The sequence below is a fragment of the Pagrus pagrus genome (genome assembly GCF_965226575.1).
Source record: "Pagrus pagrus genome assembly, chromosome: 8".
Lineage (NCBI taxonomy): Eukaryota > Metazoa > Chordata > Actinopteri > Spariformes > Sparidae > Pagrus > Pagrus pagrus.
The window spans coordinates 10,969,766-10,991,485 of NC_140192.1; the positions used below are offsets into that span (position 1 = coordinate 10,969,766).

The 21,720-nt window shown below is 40.4% G+C and overlaps 1 protein-coding gene across 1 annotated transcript; it reads right to left on the bottom strand.

Annotated features, from left to right (window-relative positions):
• Positions 1-693: 693 nt before the first annotated feature.
• ikbkb (inhibitor of nuclear factor kappa B kinase subunit beta) lies at positions 694-21,506 on the bottom strand. Its single transcript, XM_084361053.1, has 22 exons — positions 21,380-21,506; positions 19,864-19,985; positions 17,239-17,333; positions 12,897-13,017; positions 11,139-11,208; positions 8,770-8,858; positions 7,860-7,949; positions 7,645-7,769; positions 6,959-7,066; positions 6,748-6,877; positions 6,329-6,523; positions 6,101-6,215; positions 5,664-5,787; positions 5,426-5,577; positions 5,164-5,225; positions 4,979-5,079; positions 4,832-4,881; positions 4,618-4,717; positions 2,963-3,110; positions 2,569-2,666; positions 1,799-1,892; positions 694-1,676 (listed from the first exon to the last, which is right to left on the bottom strand). Exons 2-22 carry the CDS (start codon positions 19,966-19,968, stop codon positions 1,617-1,619), a joined length of 2,232 nt encoding a protein of 743 aa, XP_084217179.1. The 5' UTR covers positions 19,969-19,985; positions 21,380-21,506; the 3' UTR covers positions 694-1,616.
• Between the last annotated feature and the right edge of the window lie 214 nt (positions 21,507-21,720).

Here is a 21,720-nt window from a genome sequence, read left to right on the forward strand (position 1 = left end):
TCTGAGTAGTTGGGATTAACCTGGGCACGGGCACAGGAGCAAGTCCTCTTCCATGGACTCCACCATGTTTCTACAGTAGCCCACAACAGACAAACCAAACACTGGTTCTACGGAGGGGCTTTCACGTATTTTGGTGGAGAGGATGAGATGAGGGGGTGTTCAGCTGGTTGCAATCTGCAACCCCACCACTAGATGCCACTAAACCCTACACACTAGTCCATTAAAAATATAATTTTAGCTGGTTTTGTACTTATTTTCACAGTATTGCTACAAGCCATGAACTTGATTCATTTTTTGCTTTTGTTTCAGTAAATCAAGGAAATGACTACAAATTTAAGTTTAGACCATAAATCAAATGTTTTTTGTTGCCATATTGGACCAAATCAAGAGAGTAATAAGATATGATTGTGTGTTTGTGTCATACCCAATCTCTGACACTGTCTCAACATTAATTTTGCATTATGAGCTCCACAACACTCAGTTATCTACGCTTACTAATTATTGCAGGGATGCTAGACTGCACCATATTGTGCAAGTGTTCCTGTTATTGTGTCCACCCTCCGTGTTATTTCAGTATATGTAAAAAAGAAAAGAAAAGGTAACAATCATACAATCAGCATGCAGTTAAAATAGTCATTTTTTACAGTTATAAATGTCCAAATATTGTAAAAGTATTTTCTTATTACAGTCAAATTAGCAATAGAAAATTTAATGGTCCACTGAGAAACACAAAAACAGATGTACATTTACACTGAGGCTCATAACACAGTTAAGCAGAGATAACTTTAGAATCTGACTAAAACCCTGTTTTAAAGTGTGGTCTGTAGTTTTCTGGTAAAAGTTGACCAAACATGGTGAAGCAAATGCAACTAAATGATATAGTTTCAGAACATAAGCGAAAAGTTTTTTTAAAAACATTATTTACATTCATGAAATTTCTCAATTCTACAACAAAGATTGTTTTCATGTGTGTAAGAGAGACTGTAACACTGTAACATTCAGGTAGGTTCTGACTCGGGTTGTCACGTTTCTCCAAATCCTGAATTATACTTTTGATTTTAGGGTCGCGACTCCATTCTTTTTTAATTTAATTTTTTTTTTTCAGCACTGACAGCCTGGCTTTTGTCAGACTGTCAAGTCTTGATTTGATCTGATTTGAAAAGATCAACAGACCCTGTTTTTGAATTCATTAATTGAAATCAAATGCTTGAATTTTGATTTAGAATTGGAAATCGTGACGCCCCGAGTTCTGAGTGGGATTTTCTGAATGGTTTGTGTGTTACGATCATCTGATATGCTTCATGTTATCAATGTAATGGCAGATTTGTGCATAATGAAGTGCAATTTTATCCCAAAACATATTTTATATTTTGTTAAAATTACTCACATGTAAATAAATAAGATCCTGCTTTAATCCTAATCAGACATAGAACAGATTATAGGTGGTCATTCATTTTCCTCTTTTACAATGTCACCTACTCCCTAATCTCATTCAGGAAATATGTGCCAGCAGCTAATTACCCAATTCACATTGTTAAAAAAGCCTCATGTAGTTTGACATCGCATCCACACAGAGGCAGCAGAGTATCATATGTAAGCAGAGAATGAAATCCAGTTTAGGAGAGGTCACTGGAGAAGTTCTGGCCTCCGCGCAGCCAATTCCACTCGCTCAACATCTGGGACAAAAACAAAGGGTGGTGTCTTTTAATAATCATCACACATAATTCAGGCAAAAGCAACAAAACACACCAGGCAGCTTTTTGGCACCAGAACAAGGCGAGTGTGAGCGTGCTTGTACCTCCATACTGCTCTCTGATTCCTGGATGGTGTCATGCAGCATACTCTGGAGTCGACTCTCAAACGTCCTGCTCTCCTCCACCAGAGACTCGTCACTGTAAACACACCCAAAGTGATTCATGACAGATGTTACTCATCGTTTTGATAGTAGGTTATCTGTGTTTATGCAGGAGATTTTTTTTGCTTTCTGAGAGGTTCTGGTGACGATATCTGTCTTAAAACGAAATGGAAAGCGTTGAGGAGTGTGTGAAAGCAAGATTAAAGTAGTGAGTTTTGGTGAGATCATCAACATACAAATAAAACGCCCACAAATCTGACCTAGGTAGTCAAGGCTATTGTGGGAAAAAAACAAAAACAAAACCCAAACCTTTATTGATTTTGAACATGGCTGATAAAGGTGAGCAAACCATGTTTCATTTGAAATACTACAGCCATGCTCCTTCACGTTACATCTAAGAAGCGATCTTGATTTAAAAAATGGAAGAAATGAATCCCATATTTTGTCAAAGTAAGCCTTTCAATCACTACAAGAAGAAAGATCATTAATCTAAAGGTTCAAAGATGGACAACAAACACATTTCCAATGTCAAAAAACGAGATGTTTTGGCTGACTTTACCAAAATATTTGTGTGGGTGAGTAAAATGTCACGTCACGTTTATTTTCTGTGGTCAATAATATTTACAAATGGCGAGTTTCAGACCATGGATGGAAAACTTCCTTCCCAGTGTGTGTGGTTGTGTGTGTGTGTGTGTGTGTGTAAGTACACTCACAACTGCTGTAAGCTGTGTCTGGGGGTCAGCAGAGGCGGCACTGAAGAGGGGGTTCTTAATCCATCAGGACTCCCACTCACTGGGCTGCGAACTTTACTCTGCACAAGACAAGCACTTTGTTATGTGTTGGTCAATAAGATACACAGCACCTGCTTCTTGTAGAGGATGTGAAACAATCTGATCTGGTGACTGTAACAACTCTTGTTTACATTTTTGAGATCTTGTCCAATATGAAAAATGAATCATTGATGAGCGTTGGAGCAATTTGGTGAATTCAACCAAGCTGCTGCTATTCTATGATTATTATCTGTAGCTACTCAAATCACATTATGCAATTATATGCAGTTATATAATTATATACAGGCATCCCTAAAGCGAGAGTCCAGCGCCTTACACAGGCCACTTTGAGCAGGTTCCACAGCTCCCTCTGTCGTTTCTCCTGCAGACTCATCAGGACCTGTTCGCTCTCAGCCATCCTCTGGACCACGCCCTCCACCTTCGGCAGCAGCTCCATCACGCGCTGGCGGCACACTGCGGTCTTACTGTATAACACACACAAAAATAGAATTATGAGGGTTCCCAACATGGATGTATAATTAAGACATGGATACGGCACCGCCGCTCTGCCTTGCCTCCAGAAAGGCATTTTCCCCACATATGTCTGTAAAACTGTAGACAGGACAACTTGGACCGCAAACAAGGTCAATTATGACTCTTGCTATTATAAATATTTGATGCATGCAGGTTGTGTGCATGGATGTAAAGTCTATGGGCTGAGTTGGAACTCGCAGTCAGGGCCAGTGGGAGTATATTCAGAGGGACGCATAACCAGGAAGTTAGAACCAAGAGGCTGGAAAATGTTTTGGTAAAAATGTTTTGGTGTCTGCATCAGGTGAGCAATTCTTATTGGACTGAATAGGTGCCATCTTTGGTCTCATACCAAGATCTTAGAAAACATGTATGGTTCCCAACTTGAACATGACTGTCTCCTCTTGAAGTAGAGCATCAGGCCATTAATGACTCAGAAACATTAGTAACCGCAGACTGGACGGCTCATTTAAAAAAGAAACCTTTCATTAATAAAAGCTTGTGACTTTCTACACTTCGCCATAAATATCCGTGTGTCTTTAATTAATTTGTTACCTTACAGTTAGTCATCATGTTACGGCTGTAAATGTTAATAATTCACCAGCACAAGTGTTTTTACTTGACCTCTTCTCTGGACTGTGTCAGTGTCTACTAGATAAATATTTCACCTTCCTGTTTGTTCCCTTGTCCCTGCAGACATTTAAAAAAGCCAGTTACTTATCATAGCAGGGAACACCCAGGCGTAGCTAATAACATTAATGATTAGTTTCCATTTGAGTGTCCGAGTGACATTACAGTGCACACACATGCACGACAACCAGTATTAGCATAGCATTACTGTTATTATTACTATTATTTACACCTGTGCTTTTCCTGCTGTAGCATGTTCAAATGTGTGTTGTGAAAGAGGCCTGTGTCACCATTACGATTCATTTTTACAACCTTGCTCACACCTGTGTGGTTGTGCAGAGCCTTTAATTAATGTGTCAGTTTCAGTTTAATACAGGCGCATGACTTGGCAAAGGTCTTCACTGTGCATTATGCTATTATATATCCGTCTATTACATGTACAATGTATAATATAATATACTGTTAATGATATGTCTATAACCAAAGTCATGATCCTGAGTTTGAGTTCAGTTATTTCCTGTTTTATGTTGAAAGGCTCTCATTGTGTGGCATGTTTTGCTCTGCACTTCCTGTCTTTGTCTTTTTCTTACCTGTTCTATTTTTTGTTTTCTCTGTATTTAGTCGGTGTATTTCCCAAAAGGGGAGTTACGCATTGCAACCACAGGGCTGCACAGGATCAATTCAATTCCCCAGTCCACAAACACAATGACATACTGTATTGGTCATTCTTCAAAAGGTGTGCTTGGCCCTTTGGAGGACTGCAAAATGAGCCCTGTTTTATGTGCGCTGGGAACTGTTTAATAAAACATTTAGCGTTCGGTGTTTGAGTACCTGAGGTGTGTGTAGAAGTCTCTGAGCTTCCTCTCGTAGAACTGCACAGCCTGAACCACCAGGCGTACCACCTCCTGACTGTCTCCTGGGCACCTCTGGTCTGAGCAGAGGGAAGGAAAGGGAAAGCCAGAGGAACATAATTGAGGTTTATTTTCACAGGAAAACCCTGAAACAAGTGTTACGTAAGAAGTGAACACATGCATGACATCCAAACCTCTGGGTTTCTCTCTGAGTTTGCGGAACAGCTCCATGGCCTTCCCTTCACTGAGGAACAAAGAGGGGAAGAGAACAAGGTCCAAGATCACATAGCAGTCGTTTTTCTTTCTCATTGTTTTTGTAGTTGAGTTTGGTTCAGACTTACAGTGTGTCCAGGGCCTCTCCACTCCTCCACGGCTGTCTCTGCACATCCACGATGTCTGACTGCAGCTGCATCATCTCCTCCTCCAGCTCACTCACCTTGGCCTGGACACCCACACATGGGTTTTAGTCTTTTTAAAGCAAATGTGAACTTTCCTTACACGCGCACAGAAACACACTCAACGCTACCTGACCACAGCTGACAGCTGTCTGCTCCATCTCCCTCCACACGCCCAGGAGTTTCTCTGATGCTAAAAAACATAAAAACACTAACATTAATCACTGCAGAGCTAAACTGTTTGAAATATTGAAGTAGACTTTCCACCTGAGGTAAACAGGACGTCCAATTTAAGTTATAAATAATTACGATGAAAGGACAGATAACAAGCAGTTTGGGCAGTTGTAGTATAAACTTCCTGCTATCTAGCAACATGTTTTTGTAACACAGTACCGATCCCGGTGGCTGTCTGCTCCTGGTATTTGTCCATGTCAATGTGCAGGCTGGTGATGAAGAAGTCCAGCTTGGCCATGAGTCTCTGGTGCATGGACACCATCTCGTTCTTCTGTTTGGAAAGTGAAGAGTTGTGTCTCAGCAGACTCATGCTGAAAGAAGGAGGAAAGAGAAAATGTGTTATGCCTGTGTATGTTGCGTGTGGGAGCTTGTGTGTGTTTTTTTGCGTATGTCCTACATGGCAGCTTTCTGCCCCTGCTGCAGTCTTTGCCAGTCTTCCTTCAGGGAGCGGATGGTGTGCCACGCCTGGCCACAAGTCCTCCTCAGAGGGCTGTAAGCCAGAACGTGCTTAGGGTCGGTTTCTATGACAAAGACAAAGGACAGAGAGAGAGACACGCAAGGCAAAGAATGTTTATTGTTATGTTAGTTATTACACTTTGCAGTCATAAAAGGGCTTTTTACCCACAAGGTTTTAAATTCTGGCAATAATGTTTGTGGCACATAAAACCTAAAAACATTTCATATTTTTATCTACAGCTTCAGTCACACGTGAAAATGAGCTTAACCATGATTTCTTAAGGTGTACTGTGTTTGTTCTCTTTGTATCTCAACAGTATGTGTGATTTAAATGTGGTAAAGTGTGTGATGACTGTTTGCTTATTTCTGTGTACTCACGGACGAAGCGGATGTTTTCTGGGAGAGTGCGAGGAGCAAACTGAGGTTCATAACTGCAGGAGGAACGATCAAACAGGAAGACGAGAGGCAAGTCTGTCCGTCGCCCGTCTATCTCCTACAGAAGCAGATAACAATAATAACATGATTCAGCCTGTTATTACAATGTGCTGTTGACTTTTCTGTGAAGGTATTGTGTGTACAGTGTACAGTGTTTATGCTAGATATTACTGTGTAATCTATGGCGCACTGTGTGGCCAGTCCGTGAGGCTCCAAGGCTAAGCCCGCCTCCAGCAGTAGCTCCTGATTGGCTGGGGGGATGCTCGTGTCTTTTTCTATCCTCAGCTGCAGGTCTGCTACAGTCTCATCATCCGACACTGAGTATGTCAGGATCTTAGCAGACATCATGTTCAGGACATGAACCAGCTGAGAAGAAAGATTAGAGGGAAGATAAGTAAATGTGCAAAATCCCTTTAAATTCCAACAAAATGTAAAAACACTGGGGCAGCACTTTGGCCCTTAGAAAGTTCATTATTTTGCCATAACCTCCATATAAGGTTTGTCAACATCAGACCAAAGCAACAAAAAGACATTCACATGGGGGAAAATGAGATAAATGAAACAGTAAACAAAAGAACTGTTAAATTAACCTTGAGCTGCAGTATGAGCCCCAGCTGGGAGAAGCAGTCGCTGGGTGTAGACTTGGGGTCTTTGCCTCTCTCCTGAGGAGACCACTTCAACATCAGCTGCAGCCACCTCTCCAGTTTCTCTAATAACAAACTGTCAAACACAAATTAACATGTTAGACTAAGTATAACAGTTTTAAATTGGCATTTTTTTTTTCAGGGGAAAAAAGATCACCTGTTGAGGTTGTTGGGCTGCGGCAGATGTTTAGAGAAGCGGACTTCCCCTGAGAGGTCCTCGTAGACGACAATATCATTGTCCTGCTTCAGGCTCAGTTTATTGTGCCTGGAAAGGATAAAGGTGGATTATATGAGAGAAAAGCTGTGAAAATGTAGTTTTGGGGTTGCGTTTCTTGTCTTTTTGTGAGTGTACAAATGTTTCTTTCGTTGTGTGTACAAATTTCATCCTCAATTTGATCATGGTAAAATCCAACCTGTGCACACGGCCAGTTACGTGCCAAGAACTGACCCTGAGTTTCTGCAATCAAAGGAGGGTATTTTTATTCCATGTAACCCAGACCCCCCCTGGAGTTTCACATCTTTCATTTATCATATTAGTGAGGCACAAGGGGCGCTGGCAGGCACAACCCACATATCCTGCAATTCTCTGCTTTGGCAACTCCTGTTTATTTATATATTCCTTGTGTGTTCGAATCCAGGCACGTAACAGTAACATTTACTTGGAATTGAGCTTATCATTGCTTCACATTCAGAAAAGTCATTGTTCAACTTATTTCGCAAAACCGGGAGGGAAATCAAACTCAAACTAGTTTTGGAAAACATGACTTCTCTTCCGTTACAGTGACTTTTGTGACATTTGAACAACTTAGTTTTGATATGGGATTTTATGAAAGGGTGTTCTACCAAGGAACAGGTTGCCAGGTTGGTAAGAAAGGGCGAAATCCTGTGATGCACTCAAACACCAAAGTCCCGAAGCTCCAGTAGTCCACAGTGACTGTGTACTTCTGCCTCTCAATGAGCTCTGGAGCCTGAAAGATGGAAGGAAAAACACAAGTTCAGCTGTTACTGTCCAGAATACGATGAGAAGATTGAGCTGAGAATGTGTTTTCATCACTTACTAAGTACTGAAGTGTTCCCACAAATGAGGTGCAAAGGCTGCTCTGGTCCAGCTCTTTAGCATAGCCGAGATCTATGATCTTGTGGATCAACTGAGATTAGGAGAAAAGGAAAGAAAAAAGTGTTATCAGCTGAATTTGATTCTTTAAATACAAATTGATAACTTACAGGAAGGCTTTTAAACTTTTGCAGATTATATTAATGTTCGACAGAGCTGGGCTGGCTGTGTACCGCTACGCTAAGCTAACCCTGGCTCTATCCTGTTTATATGAGTGTGGTATCATCTCATCAAACTCTCAACCAGAACACAAATAAGTGTATTTCCTATTTTTCTTTAAATCCTAAGGGAATTAAGGATACATGAACATTAATTCACTTTTAATGGTTTTCTGTCCATTTGTGTCGAACCCCTTTGTTATGATAACTTCTCAAACCCCAAACTAAGTCAGTATGTTGGATTTACTGTTTCTCTAATATGCCAGACGAAAACAAGTGTCCATTTAAAGTTATAAACTGCACTGCAGTGTTTCATAAACCTGAATATATAACCCCTTTAATATGTCTGGTCTCATTTATGTAACATTCTTTGTTTTCTTGTGTCCTGTTGCAGGCTGGAGGAAGACATGATTTGATTTGCTGCATAATGAACAAAATAAAGGGAGGCCTAGAGATGAAGCTGAGAGCAAGAGAATCTCAAGAGTTTCTCCTGACTGCAAGGGTAAGCAAAAGGATTGAGTTTTCCACATAAAAAGCTGTGCTCAACTGGTGAGGGTAGACGTGGACGACGTGAGAGAAACGAGTCTCCTGCACTTACTCCACATAACCCACACACAGACTTGCAGCATATGACCTCTTTGTTGTGGTTTGGGTGTATCTGTCATAACAGGACGATTCACAACGTCTTTAACTCACTCGCTTCTCTCCCTGCTGCAGCACGATGTTTTCTGGTTTCAGATCTCTGTGGATGATCCTCTTCTTATGGAGGTAGGTTAGAGCCGAGGCTGAAAGGAGACAGAGGAAGAAACACAAGAAAGGAATAATGCAGAGTTATTGCATGCATTGTAAATTACATGCTGAAGATTTATGAGTCATATGAAATAAGTTACTGCTGCATTGAAACTAGAGCGAGACCAATGAAGCGGATGGAAGGAGTAACTTAAAAGCTAATTCGGATTCAGATTCTTCCTCTGTGGAGGAAATTTGTTTTCATGGTCTGTACATGCATTCAAGTACTTTTCAAGCACTTTCAAGACACCTAAATGCAAAAAACCCCAAAACATCCAGTCTCAAAAGTGAAGCTTAATCACATCTAAATTGTTACTTTTAATGCAATTGCAAAAAATAAAGTTTGCAGACTTGAGACTAACAGCAATAAAGAATCCTGTCATGTTTTTTATCAGCTGTTCATATTTACTTCAATCGTTTTGATAATGATTATCTAATTCCTCCTAATTTCGAGGAAGACAACCAACAAATACGACAACAGGATTGTTTCATTTAAGATATCAAAGGATTGTTGGTTTATGTAAGTGACACAAGATTATGTTGAAAATTGAGCATTTTTTAAGCAATTTTTAAACCTTGAACACAGAACAGTTGAAAAAGACTTTGTACAGACCCTGTAAAAGGGTGATTCAGTAGTCCTTTAAATGTTTGGACTCATGAAGGGCATTTTAAAAATAAAAGAACCCGAGATGTTTGCTTTGTGATTCAACGCATTCTTCTGTCTTGTCAGAACCTGGTTCCTACACTACAGACAATGCAAATTCACTGTGGACAGTTTGGTCAGCAATCCCAGTATTGTTATGCTAGAAGCGGGTAATGTAGCCTCGAGCAAGAAGAGATGAGGAGCGGTCTACTCGGGTCTGGTAACTTCCACAACACCAAATATCTTTTCATTTTCAATCTTGTTCTTCAGCCTCAACTGATGCAACAATCAGATGTTGAGCAGCTCCATTTATAGAAGAGGTGGGGGAAAAAAATTGATTCTCAGATACATCGCAATTCTCTCTTCAAAGATTATGTCTCAATACAGAACAGTCAATAAAACCAAATTGTCGACATTATGACTGCCGAAAATGATTTTGTAAGACTGGGATGCAGGTCCCTCAAAGCAGAACTAATTAGGTGGTGAAACATAATAAATGTAAACACGTGCGTTGTGTTTTCAATCTATGCTCGGCTGCTACAATTTGTTGAAGATGACTGAGCGAAAGCAAAGATAATGGAAGTAAATTCATCTGTTTATTTTAATTATGGATAATAAAAAAAATGCTCACACATATTGTGTTTAGTCGCTCTTCAAAATTGAATCAACACTCTGAAATGATTGTTTTTGCTGATGGTTCAGTGGTGCACAGGTGTACTCCCGTGCCCGGTGACATCACTGTTGGTTGTGGTTACAGGTGCAACAAAGCAGCTTCAGAGGTCAAACAGCCTCAAACATTTCAACCAGATTGAATATAAAACCCTGCTTTTCAGTCTGGTGTCAGGTCACTCTTTAACTGACCCTTAAGAGGCTGAGACTCGTATATACATTCTTCAGCCTTTAATCTGTCGGAACTGAAGTCTAATAGGGTTTGTCTTAATTTACAACTGAAACTGTAATGTCACCTCACTTGTGCGTCAAAGGGTGACTAGCATGTGTGCTGGCAAAGTGAGTTCAACGAAGCGGAACTCATAACTCGTAACCTTTGTGACACCTGAATGTATGACCGTGTGTGTGTGTGTGTGTGTGTGTGTGTGTGTGTGTGTTTCTGTTTGGGTGTGTTTGGGTGTGGGTGTACATGCCTGTGTCTTTACCCTAACTCGTGAGGCAGTTTAAAGGGGATCACTCACTATCAGGAAATGTCCACCAGCTGGTAACAGGAAAAGGAGTTTCTCTCTGTATGTGTGTGTGTGTGTGTGTGTGTGTGTGTGTGTGTGTGTGTGTGTGTGTGTGTGTGTGTTCCTCTCCTCTCCACTCTACACTCTCGATATGTGTGATCCGTACCACATGTCATCTCTTGAAGCTGTTTACACCCCTGGTGATATGCAACGCGTTGTTGATTCGTAAATTACGCTCGTGTCAGAGTGTGAGTGTGATTGCTGACGTAAACCTCCGTCTGACTGTGAGCTGTTGCTATGGTGACTAAGAGGCTGGTGGTTATGACATCATGATACCGGTCACCACGGTCATTTCCTCCATGCTACAGGAAACTAATCACGCCGCCAGCTCACTCAATCGCCCAATCAATCTATCACTCTCACATTTACACGATTTAAGAGCTGCGGATACTCACAGATGTCACATAACAGAATCAAAACGGAGCCCTCCCTCATTCCGCAGCAGTTGTCCAGGAGGTTCAGATACTGCAGAGAGCACAAACACATACACTTGATACTTAAATAACATGAACCACGAAAGAAAACAATATAAGTGGACACAGTCTTAGCTGTGAGGTCATGAATCTGTCGTCTTTATTCATGTTTTAAACCCTTCTGCTCTGCTATCCCTCTATAAAACAGCTGAACAGAGGTCATGAACAGGCTCGGACGCAAGCAGAAAACAAAATCAACACTTTTGTTGTATAGCTTTTGATTTGTTTTAAACACACACGATGCATTCCTTGCCACTTGGGGTCTCTCAATCAAAACATTGGACACCAAACACGTAGTTTGATGACGTCTCGAAGTAGCGTGGGATCATGGGAGTTGTTGTCGTCATTGTTAAAGAACCACCACTGCAGATGAAAATGCATCTAAGTGACTCAGAGGAGGTAATGTATTTATGTTTTATGTTCCTCACTCTCTGATGTCTCATCTGATGTTTTCCCAGAAGCTCTAATGACAGGGGACCAAATGAAATGCACTGTTACTATCAGTTAAATCAAGGCTTTCTCTGGGTTTGAAAATGGTTTGGGAAAATGTAAGCACACAACTCAATAAGATATAGAACACAGATCAAGTCATTGTTAGACATTTTAATGCAGAAATGTCATATTATATCTTTAAAAGGTGCGAGGTGTAGGATTTTTTGTTTAAAACATTCAACTATCAACCAAAAATAAACAGAATGTAAAGAAATAATTACATTAGGTCAAAGACGTGTATGTACTGTGCTGCCGAGTTATCTACTGAAGTTAGCATGCTAACCAGCTAGCCAGCTAGCCCCGGGCCTGACAACCTCTTTCTTCAAGTGCACCGCCAAATCTCAATCTGGCTTACCTCTGGCTAAAGAGGCAGCAGCTGTTTGCAGGATGCACGGTGATGAGTCATAAAAATAGTTTTAATTTTATGATTTATCCAAATAAGATAAGACAAAGATTAAGAATAATTATGACAGCTATAGAAACAGCCTTCCTACTGATGGTCTTGTTTGCTTATGTAGGTCAAATAGTGGCATCAGTATTAAATTGGGACCGCTTCTTAACCAGTTAAAAGTTCCTTGCGGGACGTTCAAACAATATATTTAAAGCGTTCTACTGCTGTAAACTTGCGGCCGGCCTGACAAAAGAGGATGGTGCAGTTTTCCACTCTCTGTGCCCGCTAACCACTCCATCTGCCCCAACTCGACCATCTGGGATGCTTTGAAATTTTTATGACATTGCGGTTTGTGATGGTTGGCATTTTCCTCCTCGAATGGCTGCCTGGTGCCAACATCGTCTATTGCCTCAGGCTGCGCACTCAGTTTCAGATTAAAAAACTGCTGAGGATTTCTCCCCCAGGAGTAGTTGATCCAAACAAACCAGACAGTCACAGTCATGTGTGAGAACCTGAAACTCAGGGAACTACAAATAAATATAAGCAATAACGACATTTGTGGTTTCAGTTTTGTCTGTCTCTCTGTTGGGGGTTTTCAGAGCCAAATCATATTCAGGCCAGCTGCTGAGAAAGAAAGAGTCATGAAACGTGGTACAAACTGATCATCACCACCACACATGATCACTGCTCCTTGTTAATTCATTATGATTCAACATTTTGCCCGAAGGTCTATGGGCTCTAATCCAGAGTCCTAAACCACTTGCAAACATTCTCGCAAACATACCACAGACTTTTACCTTCCTCAGATCCCCTCCCTGACAGTACTCCATGGCCAGCAGAGGCAGGTCGTTGGTGGCCACCATTTTCTGCATTCCCTCAGGGACCTCTCTGGCTGCAACCACGTTGACATGATCCAGCCTACGTGAGCAGAAATGGGCAGACATCAGTGAGTCGGGCTGCACAATGTTCTGTATAATATTTCTATCAGTGCTGAGAAACAATAGTCTCACTGACAAATGCTGACATTTATAAATGCAGTAGTCACAGTGCAGTTTGTCAGAGTTGAGGTGTTAAAATGTAATTATTGATAAAAGATAATGTGTGGGAAAATTACAAATATAGTTCCCTGTGTCTTTTTCTTTTGACTTGTTAAAATGATGGAATGTCTTCTTGCCACCCAGTTTGCAAATAATGAGTCAGTAAGTTGTGTGAGTTTCACCTCATAAGTGATTATTTTCTTTGCGTTATTTAAATATAATTTAGAGGCCTTAACATACAAAAATATCTGGTAATAAAAAAAATAAGAGAAAAGTCAGAAAAAATAAGCAGAATTTTGTGCAGCATTGTTATTTCTGCTTCCCTGCAGACAAGTCTAACAACGATTCTGACTTCCACCAAAATTAGTGGGTCAACACCGTTTTTTAAAAACGCGGGTCACCCCACTCCCACTTCCCGCAGGCAAGGCAGCCCATCTGTGGTTTTCATCTTATGTGTTACATCGTACATCACCAAAGTCATGTTTCACGTCATGAATGTGCCGGAAACAGGTAACAACTCCAGCAGAAGTAAACACAAGCAAGCAGAAGGCAGCATGGAGGCCAGTGATGATGTTACATTAATCAGTGATTTGTACATTTTACTACAGTGTCCTTATTTACACGCCACCACCTGATGCTCATAACGCGTCATCTCTTCGTGTGGTGGGAAAAGGTCAGAATTTAGCGCGTTCACCCGGGTCTTACGTTTAGATGAAAGCCAAGCTGAGCCGAGCTGAGGTGATAAAAACCTGTCTACTGCAGAGTCAGTTGACTCAGGTGTAAATGCGAGTGTACACATTGCTAATACACACAAAAGCCGATGGCAAAGAGGTAATAGAGAATAGAAACTGGGGATTGATTTGCAATGTGGAGATGTGTGAAATCTGCAAACTTGTTTATTTCTGTGGTCATTTTCAGCTGTAACTGTAACATTTAAAGATACAGTATATAGTTAAACACGGGGGTTTGACCTATCTGACGTTTCTGCTTATCGTATTTTATGTGTTGCGTTGCTAGCATCTTTGATGAACCAAATGTACCCAACAGTTGCATCTCAACGTGGGTTGGACAAACTGCTATGGCTCGTTTTGGTTAAACTCAAGCTGTTATTTTTTACAGTCTGTGGCCCAACAGGCAAATTAGGTCTCAAAGCTTACCTAGTTACAGTGTTAACCCTAAACCCAATGCATCACATTTAAGGGCCTCTGTGCAACTTCTGTGTTGTGCTGAAAGCTTACTGTGTTGTGCTTTGTTACTTTGTTAGCGGACTCCATTTACTAAACTAACATTAGCTACTGTTTCTCTCCGTTAGCTGAGCTGAGAGAGGCTCTGAGACGAGGCGCTCAAGAATGTGCATAAAGTCACATCCTTTGGACTGTCACGGAAAATCTGACTCAAGTCCTTCACAAAGAAATGCACAGTCCAGCAGCATTAAACAATCATTCACAGGCTTGCATAGGCAACCAAGATACTTTTCACATCACGTTACAATCCACTCACATGTGGGCAAAAATTAAAAGGGATTAATACATGTAAATTACTACAAATTGTTACATATGAACCCCTTTAATCACAAATAAAGACCTTCCATCTTCCAACAAATGTATCCAACACGACATACTTTCATAGTTATGTGCAAACCTTTTCATCAGTTAATTGATAATCCTTGCAACTGATTAGGTTAGATTAGGTACTTTCTGTCTTACTTTCTGTTTCTCATTCTTCGCTGTTTCATAACTCTGATTGGGACAACGTGTTTCTGATTTTGGCAAGTTCAGGTCCTCTAAAAAATAAAGATAACAAACTCAAACTGATACCAGATTCAACAGGAAGAAGGAACCATAACACTATACATCATATAATGTTTCAGGGGAGTCGAGGTATGATCTGATGTGGAAAATATTTCCCTCATCTTTGTTCTGCCTCACTTCATCTTATTTGAAAACACGTTTTGGGTGAAGTGTGGATAGAAAAAGGGTTGGAGAGAGTGGGATGAAATAGTGGACCTGCACAAGATATACTTTTCTTGGTTTTGACTAAAAATTATGCAATATAAGCACTATAAACACATTATGACTCAAAAACATTGTGAAAATGATGTGTTTTTCAGGACTTTGGTAGGTCTGTGTTAAGTAGCTGTAATAATATAATGGAAGGCTGCCATATATGTGTCCCCTGCCCTGTGGTTTCTCCACGAGTTGAGCGTGGGTGCATGGAGGGTTGTGGTTGTGACCATGTCTGCCTGAAAACAACACACTTGTTAAACTAGGACACTAGGAAATAAATGGTTTTATGCCCATGTTTGCACCCAGCATATGACAAAACACACACACACACACACACACACACACACACACACACACACACACACACACACACACACACACACACACACTTTGCATCTCACAAACAATCAAAACCCACATGAGCTGCCATTCAACTCCAGTGACCCAAACTGGAACTGTTAATAGACAACACAGACGTGTGTGGAAATGAAACACACAAAAAAAACAGAGCAAATGAGGAGGCGGCACATTATCCTGTCAGAAATAACCACCAACAGACCAAAATAACCCAAGCGTCCATGCTGTTCTAACGATTTAATGTCTTGGGTGATTTTTACTATTTCAGGATACAAATTGAATTTTGTATTTTGAGAAAACTTGTGAAACAGATGGGTACATAAAAAAGTCAAATGTCAAAGTCATTAGCGTGCAGCTTGTCATGGAATGTACCACGCTGAGTCACAACATGTTAAACCAAAACCTGCCTCCTGCGCCAAAGAGAGCTTCAAGGAAATGCATTAAAGAGTCTGGAGGGTAAAAAGTAAATGGGGAAATCACCGATTTCTCCAGCCGAGTTAAAAAAATAGTGTGTCACGCACTGAGATGCATCACTACGGGGAAAAAAGAGAACTGAATCTGTTGTAAACAAGCGTAAGTAAGATGACGTGATCAAACAAAAAACAAACAAAACAGTTAGGAAATCTGGTCTTTTTTGGCATAAGATCACCAACCGTAAAAGTAAAACTGTCAGTGACGGGATGAGGCAAACATATTGTAACTTTTGTCTATATAAATATCTGTTTCTGTAATATTTCCATGATCTTATGACCTAAAGGCAAGTATTGCTTTGTTACAAAATCCTAAAGGGATGACCTGTGTCAAAATCTAATTTATAGATTATAATTTTAGTCAATGTGCTCATATTGTACATAGTCCCGCATAAATTCCTGTTTAAAACACAGGAATACTGATGGGCATGTCTCCTTGGGCCTCATTTATAAAAATGGTCTTAGATCGATACTTGAACTTAGTCTTAAGATCAAGTATGTAGGAACCATCAGTAACAGATGTAGGTATGCTTACATCTGATTCATGAAAGATGCTGTGCATAAAAAAAGTTGTTCAAGCCCTTTCTAAGAATCCAGTTGGATACCAAGTCAAATTAAATTGACAGCACCTGCCTTGTGATTTCACCTTCATAAAACGGCAGCTCAAATGATGGTTAAAGCTGGAATAGAGATGGACCGAAAGAGGAAATCGAACTCATCTGGAAGACGAGATCTCAGCGATGGTTGAGGAGACTGATGACAACGCGTATTATTCAGATGACTAAATAGTGGGTTGAGAAACAAAACCACTCCACCACAGCCTTGGACTCATACTGTATGTGACCCATACTGCCATAACTGGCAGGAAAATCACTCGAGTTAAGTCTAGACTTTGCTGAAAGATAAGACCATTTCCAAGCCACAGTAAGTTTTTATAAACTCCTCCTCAGACGTGGTTTTCTGCTTGAGTCATTCTTAAGATCAAACTTGTTAGTTTGATTCTTAAATGACGCCCCAGTAGTTAAGACAAATACAATCCGACAAACTACAGAGACCCTTTGTTGCAAGTCATCCCCCTCTCTCTTCTTCACTGTGATCCATCTAAGAAAGGCAAACTGCCAGACTGGCATCTGGTGGTCTGCCATGTGTCTGCTGTGTGTCCTGCACATGACTGGTATTTGAAAGTGACAAAGGAAGGGCGGTGGCGCCGAGATGAACAGGTTTTTGCCTTTCCTTTAGTAGTCCGATGCATGCGGGAGTGAAACTGACCTCTTCATGATCTGGATCTCCAGACACCATCTCTCTTTGCTTCTCTCGCTCAGCTCCTGACGGCACTGCTTTATGGCGATCTGTTCCTCTGTGTCCTGAAAACAAACACACGTTAAGAATATTTAGTACATTTAGTGGTTAATTACCATCTAACATCTCCAAGTGTCCATAATTAAAGTCAAATAGATTGTAGATTATACCAGAGGAAGTGGCAAACTAGTAGCAACAACACGCAGGCCTCATATTTGTATGAGCATATTACACTTAGGGCTACAACTGTTCATCATCTGGTCTATAAGACGTCAGTAAACAGAGGAAACGTCCATCAATATTTCCTGAAGCTCAAGGTGAAATCTTGTGTCTTTTCTTTTCCGACCAACAGTTTGAAAAACAGAGATATGTCATTTACTTCAATTCTAAGACAAATATTGAGAATTGAAAAGTTGGAATCGTTGAACGTTTGAATGACAAATGACTTAAACAATTGCGTTTAATTATTAAAATGGCCACAAATTAATTTTCTGTCGAATCAACTACTCGTTGCAGCTCTATTAACATTATTATCCATCAAATAAACAGCAATAAAGCAGTAACACCTCATTTTTGGCTTCAAATTTAGACATTTCTTCTTTTACAATACATGTCACAGATGCTACATAATGTTTTAAAAAGCGTAAATAAAATGTAAACAATGTACTTATAGCATGACCACTTTGGTTTTAAAACTTGGTTTCTTTTCAGGCGGCCCTACAGTAAGGTGTTTCTGACGATAAAGTGAAACAGACAGATCGTCAAAAGAAGAAGAATGGAGTCCAAACCGGGACACGTCACCTGCACAGTGATGCCAAACTCATATTGTACATCCAACCACTTGCCAAAAATAATGAGGACATCTCACTACCTGTTTCTCATGGCACCATCAAGGAAAAGGCACCGCCCTGCTTCCCATCCCTTGAGCTAATGAACTATTAATAACCCACAGTTTTGTCATTAATACAGGAAGACAGGAAATTTACTGTAAAGGATGTTTAGTCATCAGAGCAGCAGCAGTGGCAGCATTGCCCGTCACAGTAAAGTGATTGCCGTCGCCTCTTCAACACTAATCTGACAGTTAAACAACACACAATTTATTTTTGACCGTTACTTATTTGACTACTTTATAAAGTAGAATTAAATCAAATGATAATCTCAATTTGTCATATTTTAGATGCAGTCTTGAAGACACTGATTTTTTTACACACAATACAGGTGTGATTTTGGCAAATTTATACAGGTGTAATGAATGTAAACAAACTATAATGTGCCTCTAAAACTACACACACACACACGCCAGATTTCATTCAGCAAAAACATTACAATGGTCAGAGTTGTAGCCGCTACGTCACCTGTTTACTTTAATTCAAGTGTTTACGTAAAAATCTATTTGAAAACACAAGAGAAAACATTTCCAAGGATCTTATTTCGTAAGTTTTTAACCACACTTTATGACTCTCCATCACTGATGATGCCGCCTGATTCAAAGCCAGCTCTAAGTTTGTCTCGAAAAAGTGAGCGTGAGTAATACAACTCAAGGAGAAGAGGAAGAGGAAGGTCCACTCAGCGGGCGTGTTCGTATTCCCATAGTGTCCTGTTGCTAATGATGCAACTCTACAATGCTCTCATCCTGTGAGTTACAGTGATATCATTACAATAGAAAACCAACAGCTTCCTGGACTGATGTCATACTCTTTACCAAAGTGGTGCAGGTGAGAAAACGATCAAATTCAGAGGTTTTTTTAATCAACTGCCCTGAAATGTCATCCTGACTTAATATGACTGTTTTTAAAGGTCAGATTAGTAGGATTTACAAGCATCTTGCAAGTGTGGATGCACATGAGTCAACTGATCACCCCATGCCTCACCCTCCCGACAATGGCCAATAAAACACAAAAGGGCCTCTTTAAAGTATTTGGTTTGTCCGCTCTGAGCTACTGTAGAAATATGGCGGTGCAACAAGGTGGACTTCGTGGGAGGCTCATTTTATGGTAACAAAAAACATGTTATATTCTATTACGGCTCCTAAATCCCCTTAAATCCTACACACTGGACCTTTAAAAAAAAAGAAAGAAAAGTTTGACGTGTCATTTTCATATGCGAAATGGAAGGTTTTCTAAGAATGTTTGCGTATAAACACAGACAACAAGCAAGTGATTTCAGGCAGAGGTTTTTTAAACTGTGAGGCGAGAGTGTGTAAGCTGAAATTTGGGTCAAAACTGGTATTCTTTCACTGAGTCATGACTCAGTCACATCTGAACACAGACAGGATACACTTATTTTTAGATTCGTGACTTACACTTTGTGAGGATATCATTGTGAATGAACCTTCATACATCCACTTATACCTACAGAGCCTGCCTTAGAATCATCACAGTTTTAAGTTTTCTTATTTGTCAAAGTACTCCAGTGATAGTTTTCTGTACATTCATGAGTACACTGCAAACAGGAACTGATAATAGCTAACTCGGCATACTTTTAATTTTACCAATTTGGCCATAGTCTTTTCAGAGACATTCAGTCTACCACCATAAGCCCAATTTTCTAACAGAGTAAAGATGTAACAGTGTTTTATATGTGTGTATCGTGTACCTTATTTTGCCATCTTGTGACATTCCCAAAGCCTCCGGTGCCCAGTCGCTCCTTCATCTCCCAGGGCCCGCAGCTCTGCTGCTGCTGCAGCGGGACTCGATTCATGGCCTCCTCAGCTGGTCCTGCACCCAATGCAACAAATAACAAGAATAAAGTAAAGTTAGCCCTCAGGGTGGCACTAGATAAAAAGCCTTGTTTGTTTGTTGTTATCTAAATAAAGAGTTAATTGTCTGTACAGAGGATATTTTAGGACCTCACTCAGCTGGTCGGGCTCAGCGCCACATTTCGTCCAGATTTGATCAATCTAGGCCTTAAGTAACTTTACCAAGTTAAAAACATTTGAAAAAACTTTAGCATGTATTTTTAATGTTAATCTCAGAATGCCATGATAGCATTACTCTGAACGTACAGCTAAGAAAGGTGAAGAGAAGAGAAGAAAGAAAGAAGAGAGGAACAAATGTAATCTTTGAGCTACGGGCGACTCAAAATCACCACAGATGTAAGGATTCATCCTCTGGAGAGTCTTTATCAAATTTAATCTGATCCATCCTGTGCTTATTGGGATATGACTGACATTAACATACACAGAATGTGCCTGCGCTAGCTGGCTGCAGATTGATCTGTATTGTGTCATGTTGCTGACATATGACAGTTTGAAAAGCACAGATGTGAATAACGAAGAATTCCCTTCAGCTGCTGTGGTTTCAGTGCATGCTGACTCACTGTCACCACGCTGTCACGGCTCACTGGGATACCTGAATATAAGCAAGCCGTTGGTAATGTTGTTAGTAATACCTGCACTTTTCTTCCATAACAAGTCAACGTGTCTGTTGTGAAAAAGGCCTGTCGCAGTGCGGGGAATGCCAAAGATATTAGAATAAAGTTATTTGTCCAATAGCATTGACAGGGATGATCTTTTTAACTGTGAAATATCTCACTTGATGAAAGTCTTTTGTGTTTACAATTCTCTCAAAACTAATTATGGGGTCCCTTTCAGAAAAGTTAGTTATTTTCTATAAAGATAATAATGATAATATCAGTTGATACATTGCCGATATCAGTATTGTATTGGGCTCCATTGGACAGTGCTGATTTATTTTCCATTTGCTACTCAAAACTCTCCAAAACTGACTGGTTGTGTATCAACACTGGCTTCATGTTGCTTTTTTTTTTTTTAACCAGATGTCATTAAATCAAATATGCATCACAGGATCTATGGAGGTTCTGAAGTGTGTGCAGATCTGTACAAAGTACAGTAAGTGTTCACAGGCCTGTTGAGTCCAGCAGTTACAGAACATGCCTGCCTCTGTTCTTGACTTCATGCTCCACTTTTATCACTCATCTCACCTCTCTGCTTTTAACCAACTCGTGCATTCAAACACACTTTCTCTTCACTTCTGCCTGTGTATGTATCCTGTTAATCGGAGTTTATATCAATGTACTACAGCGGATATTATTTCCATGCAGACAGGCGCTCAAACGTGCCACAGCTGCTGTTATGTGAACTCAATCCTACCTTACGCTTCGTCTGCAGCGCTCGCGGGCCTTCACACCTGAATCTCTTTGTGTATCCGGTCTTTAAACGAGGTCAATTTTAAAACATTTTACTATTAATGCTGGCGACACAAGTAGCCCGTCAAAAACTTTTCTACTTCCTGATTCTCATATTTCCTGTAAACCTGCAGAGACCCGCCCACAAGGAGGCAGAGTCCTCCAGCTGGCGGCGTCATGCAGATGTTTCTCACACAGCTGGACGGATCTGTTTCAGGATGATGTTATGTGGACACTTCTCAAATACCATGTCCATCATAGAGCTCACAAAACATAACCAGCAAATACATGATGTTGTATAATTAT

Excerpts from the sequence above, each read along its gene's own strand:
- ikbkb (XM_084361053.1), bottom strand. The coding sequence starts at position 19,968 with ATGAATCGAGTCCCGCTGCAGCAGCAGCAGAGCTGCGGGCCCTGGGAG. Across the intron at positions 7,067-7,644 it reads ACCTGGCAACCTGTTCCTTG|GCACAATAAACTGAGCCTGA; the intron begins GTAGAACACCCT and ends TATCCTTTCCAG. Across the intron at positions 6,216-6,328 it reads AGTGCGCCATAGATTACACA|GAGATAGACGGGCGACGGAC; the intron begins GTAATATCTAGC and ends CTGCTTCTGTAG.